The sequence below is a fragment of the Panthera leo genome, chromosome E1, assembly GCF_018350215.1.
Source record: "Panthera leo isolate Ple1 chromosome E1, P.leo_Ple1_pat1.1, whole genome shotgun sequence".
NCBI classification, from domain to species: Eukaryota; Metazoa; Chordata; class Mammalia; order Carnivora; family Felidae; genus Panthera; species Panthera leo.
Window position 1 is genome coordinate 40,166,408 of NC_056692.1, and position 8,728 is coordinate 40,175,135.

General features: G+C 52.4%; 1 protein-coding gene across 1 annotated transcript; it reads left to right on the forward strand.

Moving 5' to 3' along the window:
- Positions 1–2,583: 2,583 nt before the first annotated feature.
- GAST (gastrin) lies at positions 2,584–3,020 on the forward strand. Its single transcript, XM_042914733.1, has 2 exons — positions 2,584–2,794; positions 2,917–3,020. The coding sequence occupies exons 1-2, from the start codon at positions 2,584–2,586 to the stop codon at positions 3,018–3,020; spliced, it is 315 nt and encodes a 104-aa protein (XP_042770667.1).
- Positions 3,021–8,728: the final 5,708 nt, after the last annotated feature.

Consider the following 8,728-nt stretch of genomic DNA (forward strand, 5'->3'; position numbering starts at 1 on the left):
TGCAGGTGAGACCACCCAGGAGGGGAGGAGAGAGTCGGGGAGAGGGCTGATGGGACGTCTCCCTGCCCCAAAGGACCAGGCTCACGCCTCGGTGTCTCCAGGGCCACCACCCTCCTCTCAGCTCAGGGCCGGACTAGGTCTCAGCTCTAGAACCCACCCTGGAGTGCCCTTTCCTCTCCTGCTGCTTCAACTGGGGCCCTGCCCTGCCCCTCTGCCTCCATGCTCACCCCAGTCCTGCAAGGTGAGAAGGACAAAGGCTAATCTCCCATTTCCAGGTGAAAAAACTGAGGCCCAGAAGGAGAAGTGACTGGCCAAAGTCACACCAATCATAGGGCAGGGCTGAAACTGGAACCCAGGGCTTCTGGGTTCCATCTCAAGCTCTTTCCTACACCAGCACTGTCTGAAAGAACTTCCCATGATGATGGGGATTGTATCTGCACCATCCAATATGGTACCCACCAGCCAAAGGTGCACCAGAAAGGAGGCTAGTTCAAAGAAGGAGTTTTTAATTTTAATTAATTTAAATGTAAAGAGCCATATGTGGCTAGTAGCTACCATGTTGGACAATAACGTGGCTAACCTTGCTTCTTTAGCAGCAAGAACCCTTTCTCCTTCAAAGGAAATCTAACACAGAGCTCCACGATGACAAACAGATAAAAGCAGTATTTTATTCATAGAAACGCATCCCTCGAGGGTAACATTTTTATAATTTACTTCTGATGAAGCCAATCAGAACAATGAGGCAGAAAGAACACAAATGCTAAGAAGAGAGTTTTAGATGTGAATTTCATTTTTTTATTTTATTTTTCAATGTTTAGTCATTTTTGAGAGAGAGCGAGCATGAGCGGGGAAGGGGCAGAGAGAGAAGGAGACACAGAATCCGAAGCAGGCTCCAGCCTCCGAGCTGTCAGCACAGAGCCTGAGGCAGGGCTTAAACTCACGAACGCTGAGATCATGACCTGAGCCAAAGTGGGACACTTAACTGACTGAGCCACCCAGGTGCCCCTAGATGTGAATTTTAGACTCATTTGAGGATCCAGTTTATTTCTGTATGATAGTTTCCCCCCCAACTCAGGTCATGCTGACACACAGGTGCAAGTGGTAACTGCTTAACTTTTTACAAAGATTTTTTAAGTTTATTTTTGAGAGAAAGAGAGAGAGAGCGCGAGCGAGAGAGAGAGAGAGAGAGAGAGCGAGCCTGAGTGGGGGAGGGGCTGAGAGAGAGAAGACAGAGAATCCCAAGCAGGCTCCGTGCTACCAGCACAGAGCCCCATGCAGGGCTCGAACCCATGAACCATGAGACCATAAAAAAATCAAAAGCCGGGGGGCGCCTGGGTGGCTCAGTCGGTTGGGCGGCCGACTTCGGCTCAGGTCATGATCTCGCGGTCGGTGAGTTCGAGCCCCACGTCGGGCTCTGTGCTGACAGCTCAGAGCCTGGAGCCTGTTTCAGATTCTGTGTCTCCCTCTCTCTGACCCTCCCCCGTTCATGCTCTGTCTCTCCCTGTCTCAAAAATAAATAAACGTTAAAAAAAAAAAAATCAAAAGTCAGATGCTCAACCAAGTGAGCCCCCCAGGCGCCCCTTAACTTTTTTTAACAGCTTAATTTTTAACTGCTTAATTACAATCACACGATATTCCTCTTAAGCAAAAATGGCAGGAGAACTTTCCTTCCGAGGGCTGCACAGAATCGGTGGAACCCGACCACACAGTGAATACACCGATGGTCTCCAAAGAGATAACCATACCGTGCTGTCTGGAACGCACCCTTTGGTATCACTATTTAAAAGTTCACTTTAGGGGTGCCTGGGTGGCTCAGTCGGTTGAGCATCTGACTCTGGATTTAGGCTCAGGTCATGATCTCAGGGTTGTGGTGTGGAGCCCGGCACTGGGCTCCACCCTCAGCATGGAGCCTGCTGAAGATTCTCTCTCTCTCCCCCTCTCTGTCCCTCTCCCCTGCTCGTTCTCTCTTTCTCTCTCTCGAAAATTAAAAAAACAAAAACAGAAACAAAAAAACACGTTTAGCGGCACCTGGGTGGCTCAGTCGGTTAAGCGTCTGAATTCAGCTCAGGTCATGATCTCACGGTTTATGAGTTCGAGCCCTGAGTCGGGCTCCATACTGACAGCTCAGAGCCTGGAGCCTGCTTCAGATTCTGTGTCTCCCTCTCTCTCTCTGCCCCTCCGCACCACCCCCCCAAAATAAATAAACATTAAAAAACTTTTAATAAAAACATGAAAGTTCACTTTAAATTATGAGATGTAAACATCCACAGGACCACTCACATGGCCTCAAATTCTGCAGAAGTTTGGAAACCGTTGCTCTAAGTTGTAAATTCCTTGGAGAAAAGCCACTGTTGTAATTAGGGTGGGTGAGGAGGAAAAGGGCAGGGCTTGGGAGTTGCAGGGAGCAGGGGTTGCGCAGCTGGCAGGAACTGGAAAAGCGAACTGAGGACCAGCCCACAGCCCCACACGGCGCTGCACCTGCCAGCAGGGAGGCACCTAGAGTCCATCTGGTCCAGGCCCCTGCCTTTGGGTGCCTAGCCGGCTCCACCTTTCAGCCCCGCCCCTCTTTCCTTTGCAGACAAGATGCAACGACTGTGTGTGTGCGTGCTGATCTTGGCACTGGCTCTGACCGCCGTCTCTGAAGCTTCCTGGAAGCCCCGCTCCCAGCTGCAGGATACACCCTCGGGTCCAGGGGCCAACAGGGGCCTGGAACCACATTGGCTGAACCGGCTGGGCCCAGCCTCTCACCACCGACGGCAGCTAGGGCTCCAGGGTCCCCCACAGCTGGTGGCAGGTAGGAGCTGTGACGGCCATCCCTGCTTGCCTCACCCAGCCAGGGTTGGCCCTGGCCTTGGTTTCTAGTGGCTTAGATGTCCTTCCCATATGCTCACGTCCTCTCCCACCTCTGACCCTCAGACCTGTCCAAGAAGCAGGGACCGTGGCTGGAGGAAGAAGAAGCAGCATACGGATGGATGGACTTCGGCCGCCGCAGTGCAGAGGACGGGGACCAACATCCCTAGAACGGAGCTTCAGAGCCCAGCCTCTCCCAGCCCAGCCCAGCCCAGCCCCATGAAAAACCAATCAAAATAAACTAGCTTCCAATGGATCACGTTGTGTCAAGTGTGGGGCAGGAGAGGGGAGTTGGTGGAGACACGGTTGAGGCAACAGAGAGGACGGAGAACCCTCTTGGGGACGGGGACCCATGACTCATTCTTCTCGGTATCCCCAGAGCCTAACATTGAATGAGAATCTACTCGTGCAGGTGGAAAACAGTAGTAGGGTCACAACCAGAGTCCTCTTTCTAAAAGAGAAATCAAACTGCGCCACTCCAGGTTTTCACCTTCCAATGCCTCCTGCTGCACTTAGAATCAAACCTAAACTCCTTGTCGAAGTCCTAGGTCAGCCCTGCTGTCCCCATGGCAGGTGCCAAGTGTCTTCCTCCTCTCTCCCTTTCCCTTCCTTACACAATGCACCAAGCTCATTCCTGCTCAGAACCTTCGTCCTTGCTGTTCCCTGTGCCTGGAAGGCTTTTCCCAGGCATAAACCTGGCTGGCTCCCCTTTTTCTCCCTAGGTCACATCCTGTCATTGTTTTGTATGTTAGTTTATTGTCCGCCTCCCCCACTTAGAAGGGAGACTCTGTAAGAGTGTGGATCCCACATCCCTCCTCTCTGCTGTATCCCGTTCCAAGAATAGGGGGTTATCCAATCTGTCACATTGGCAGGTGAGTGGCTGCTACGGGCGTTGTTGACGTTTCGCCCGTATTCCCCTCACTGTTCTGAGCCCGTGGGCAACATCCTTCCACATGCACCCTCGATTGGAGGATAAATACCCTAGTTCCCTCATCCCTTGGGCAGGATAATTCCGTCTCCCCAAATTCCAGAATCCCCCTGCAGGACCAAGCTCAAGGCTCTCCTTTGTTCACGTGCATCCCTTCCCCATCTCACACCCTCGTGGTCCCACTTGAGATCACCACCCAAATAAACCACTCACACTCAAATCCTTATCTCCAAGTCTGCCTCGGGGCAGGGCGGGGTGTGTGTGAGGGGCCCTCCTCTGAAAACAGAGGGTTTTAGGAAACAACACACTCATCTTGGGATTCTAAAATGTGATCCTTCACTAGCCAGCCCCCTTTGCAGGGTGCTGGTAACCGCTGGAGTGTTGTGGCAACACCACTACCAAATTCTCATCCCGGTGAATCAGGATGGGGCACACGTGGAAGAAGGAGCACTGGCTTATGCAACTGCTCCAGCGCTGGAGAGAGAAGGGGGGGGGGGGGGTGCTTTTGGCCGTGGCATTGATTGGCTACCGTTAATCATCAGAGAATCTCTGGAGGAAGAAAATGTTAGGCGCAGGTTAGCCAACCATTAACTCAAGCCCAAGATCTGAATGTAAGAGCGCAGATAACAAAGGAAGCCGAAATTGGAAGCCCAGCAAGTCTCCCCCGTTAAAGTCCTAGAATGAGAGGCATCTGGGTGGCTCGAGTAGTCAAGCGCCTGGCTCCTAGTTTCGGCTCAGGTCATGATCGCACGGTTTGTGGGTTCAAGCCCCTGGTCCGGCTCCATGCTGACAGTGCAGAGCATGCTTGGGATTTCTCTTTTTACCTCTCTCTCTCTCTCTCTCAAAAATAAATAAATAAACTTTTTTTTTTTTTAAGTCATAGAATGAAAGGCATGAGACCATGACACCTTGCATGGGACATCTGAGAAGATTCCCTTAAGAATTTTGAACACCTAGGGGCCCCTCGTGACTCCGTTAAACACCTGACTTCGCCTCAGGTCATGATCTCGCTGCTTGTGAATTCGAGCAAGCACCCCTGTCAGGCTCTGTGCGGACAGCTCGGAGCCTGGAGCCTGCTTCAGATTCTGTGTGTGTGTGTGTGTGTGTGTCCCTCTCTCTGTCCCTCCCCCACTTGCTCTCTCTCTCGCTCTCTCTCAAAAATAAATAAACATAAAAAAAAGAATTTTGAATTCCTGGGGCGCCTGGGTGCCCCATTCAGGTAAGTGTCTGACTCTTGGTTTCAGTTCAGGTCATGATCTCATGATTCATGAATTCAAGCCCTGCATTGGGCTCTGTGCTGACACCATGGAGTCTGCTTGGGATTCTCTGTCTCCCTCTCTCTCTGCCCTTTCCCTGCTCGTGCTCTCTCTCTCAAAAATAAGTAAATAAACAGAAGAAAAAAAAAAAAGAATTTTGAACTCCTATGTTCTCTTCCAGGGATTTAGTGTTAAGGACTTGGGCTTTTTTTTTTTTTTTTTTTTTGTACCATAATGAGTTTTATGTATAATTAGACCCTATCTTCTTCCGCATAATGTCTTAGTGTCTTTTTGCCTCCCGGTATTCTTCATCAAGAGTGGGGAAGGTGAGGTCTACTTTGTTTAAACCTGGAAAACCTTGGGGTGCCCGGGTGGCTCAGTCAGTTGAGCATCCAACTGTGGCTCAGGTCATGATCTTAACAGTTTGTGAATTCAAACCCCACATCGGGGGGGCGCCTGGTTGGCTCAGTCGGTTAAGCGTCCGACTTCGGCTCAGGTCACTATCTCGCGGTCCGTGAGTTCGAGCCCCACGTCGGGCTCTGTGCTGACAGCTCAGAGCCTGGAGCCTGCTTCAGATTCTGTGCCTCCCTCTCTCTCTCTGACCCTCCCCCATTCATGCTCTGTCTCTGTCTCAAAAATAAAAACTTCAAAAAAAAATTTAAAAATATAGCGTGGCCATTTAAAAATATGCATTCCGGGGGCACCTGGGTGGCTCAGTCGGTTAAGCATCTGACTCTTGATTTTGGCCCAGGTCATGATCTCAACATTGTTGAGTTCGAGCCCCATGTTGGGCTCTGCACTGACATTATGGAACCTGCTTGGGGTTCTCTCTCTCTCTTGCTTGTGCCCCTCTCCTGCTCATGCTATCTCTCAAAATAAATAAATAAACTCTTAAAAATATATATCCACTCCAGCATGTGCTGTCCATATTCCACTGAAAGCACTGGTATTTTGTACCAGGGGGCTTTCCTCTCCCACGTACAGGGCACAGAACACAACATGTTAATGCCCCCAAGACTGCCAGACACAAATGTCAGCTGGGCGATGCATGCCCAGCCTCCTCCCCCTTTGGGTGGGGTCCATCTCGGTGGGTCCCAAACTTTAGTATGCATGTGCCTTCCCCGGGGTCTTTGTTACCATGGAGATTCTGACTCTTTGGGTCTGGGGTGGTACCTGAGAATCTGAATTTCTGACAAACTCCCAGGAGATGTGGGTGACGCTGGTCCACAGACCACACCTGAGTAGCAAAAGGCTACACTTCTTCCCAGAGTTCCCTGTAGGGTTAGCCTTGGTGCCTAGCACTCCCTTTCATTAGCTTTCCTTCCGTTCTCAATTCCCCACTGTCCCCAAGAGTGATTCCTGGATCATCTCCCAAACAAACTACTTGTTTTCAAATGCTGTTCCAGATCTGATTCCAGGTCTGAGGGACGTTTACCTAAGACAGTGGGTGATTCTCGCCCGTGCCTTTCCCCTCACAGGCAGGGCACTGGGCCAGAGTCCCTGGAGCAGAAAAACAGGGAAAGGAGCCTGTCTGAGCATGAGCTCCAGAGGCCTGAGGGCCTGGGTTCACATCCCAGTTCTGCAACTAGCTGTTAGACCCGCCTGGGCCTGTTTCATCCTCTAATAACCATTTACCAGATCACCCACCACCCCCCAGGGGTTGTTGATATGACTAAGTAATGCATTTAACAAAAGTCCATGGCACATGATTCAGTATTGGAGCCCATCCTCTTTCTACAACTTTGCCCCAGCAAAGCTGCATGCAGGGGCACACATACATGCACACATGCTCCCAGAGAAAGACACTGGAGTCCAGGCCAGGTAGTGCACAGGTCCTTTATTTCCTGCACCAGCAGGTGCACAGGCTGACAAGTGAGCAACAGGAGAGTGAGCAACACAGCAGGAACAGAGCCAGACTGAAGTGGGCAGGAGGTGGGGGAGCCCCAGACTCCAGCTGTTTAGGAGTAAAGAGTGGGAAAGGGCAGAACATCTAGAATGAAGAAAGGAGAGGCACAGAGGACTGAGGGGAGGACCAGGGGGAAGGAGCAATGGGCAGGGAGCCTGGACACATGGGCCACAGGCAGGGAGATGGGGGCGGGGCGGGAGGAGGCCCCCAGTGGGCGGAGGGACCCCTCACCCACACACAGAGATACTCTTGGTTACCAACAGTAGTTAGGGACTGAGAAGAAAGGACCAAGAATGGAGGAAGAAGGCCAGGTCCCTAAAAGTCAGCAAGGACTCAGGGGCCACCTTTAACTTGAGGCTCAAGGGCCTGTCGTTAGAAAGGTAGTCAGAACACCTTCCTACACCAGTGTCTGAGCCCCACCCCCAGCTCAAAGCCAGCTCTGGCAGCAGACAGACCTCGCCTCAGGCACCCCCATCCCCTGGACTACCATGTGACCCCAGGCCCAGGAACCTGAACTAGCTTTTGCACCAGCTGCAAAGGGTCGAGGCTTGGGTCCTCAAGCCCCAGCCCAGGTTCATGGGGACAGAAGGCAGGCCAGTGACAGACAGGGGGGTCCTGTTTGGGAGGATGGGAAGGAGGGTCTGGGGTAGGTGGGACTTGGCCAAGCAGCTGAAGGAGGGGCCTCAGGCTGTCTGTGGGGCCTCTGCAGGCTGCTGGGAACCAGCAAAGCCTGGAAGAGAAGGGAGGGGTAAACTGAGGGCTTGGACAGCAGGCAGGGGCCGAGGCCTTGTCACTGTATCAGAAAGACAGCCGTGATTGATAGTTTTACAGGCTGCCCACTGGCTGGCCAAAGAGGTCACCGTTCAGTTTCCAAACTGCACAACCTTACACGGTGACCCTGATGAGGCTGCCCAGCAGTGACCAAGCAGCCACTGGAGTGGGGGCAGCCCACCCATGCCAGTGAGGCTACAAATTTCACGGCTGATGAGCAGGCCAGGCAGGCACCAGGACAGGGTCAGAGGGGAGGGACAGGCTAAGAAAAGTCATTCTGGCATAGCAGTGAGGAGAACAGGCTCAGACCCACTCCAGCTAAGTGATCTTAAGTTCTTAAGTTCTTAAATGATCTTAAGTTCTTACTTAAGTTCTCCAAACCTCAGTTTTCTCACCTAACAAAGGGCTGGTAACAGCTACCTTCAGGGGTGCGAGGACTAAAGGAAACAATGCCAGTCACTAAATCACCTTTGGTGTCTCTGTGAGCTCCTTGAAGGCAGGGCTCACACTCAGCAGGTGCAGCTCCCCAAACTTTGGTGCTTCCAGCTGGGGAAAGGAGACCCTGACCCACCCCCCGGCACCCTGGAGGAGACCTAGCCCATCTTCAGACTCACCCAGGGGGCTGGTCCAGCTGCGACCCTTGCTGGCAGAGACCTTTGTCCCAGTGGCCTGGGTGGCCCCCAGAACACCCCTCTTCCTCCCAGGCCCTGGGAGGATGGTTGGCCCAGTCCTCCTCCAGCCTCTGAAAGGGCTGGGTCAGCACCCTGGGCTGCTGCTCTGATCCGCTCCCTGTACCTGTTGCTGTCACTACTGCAGGGCTGGGAAGCCTCGGGGATCGGGTGGCAGAGTGGGAGACAGGGAGAAGGGGACAGCAGAGACGGGAAGCAGAGGCACAGTAGGGGGCTGCAGTCCTGGTCATGACCTTCAGCCCAGACCCCCAGGAGAAAAAGGGGTAGAGATCTGGAATCCTAAGCAAATTCCACATAAATGAGCCCTGGGGCCATAGTTCCCACTGAA

What these genes read in the sequence shown, in the direction of transcription:
- GAST (XM_042914733.1), top strand. Translation starts at nt 2,584, where the DNA reads ATGCAACGACTGTGTGTGTGCGTGCTGATCTTGGCACTGGCTCTGACC. An exon ending in TCCCCCACAGCTGGTGGCAG is followed by an intron (nt 2,795 to 2,916) that starts GTAGGAGCTGTG and finishes TCTGACCCTCAG; the next exon opens with ACCTGTCCAAGAAGCAGGGA.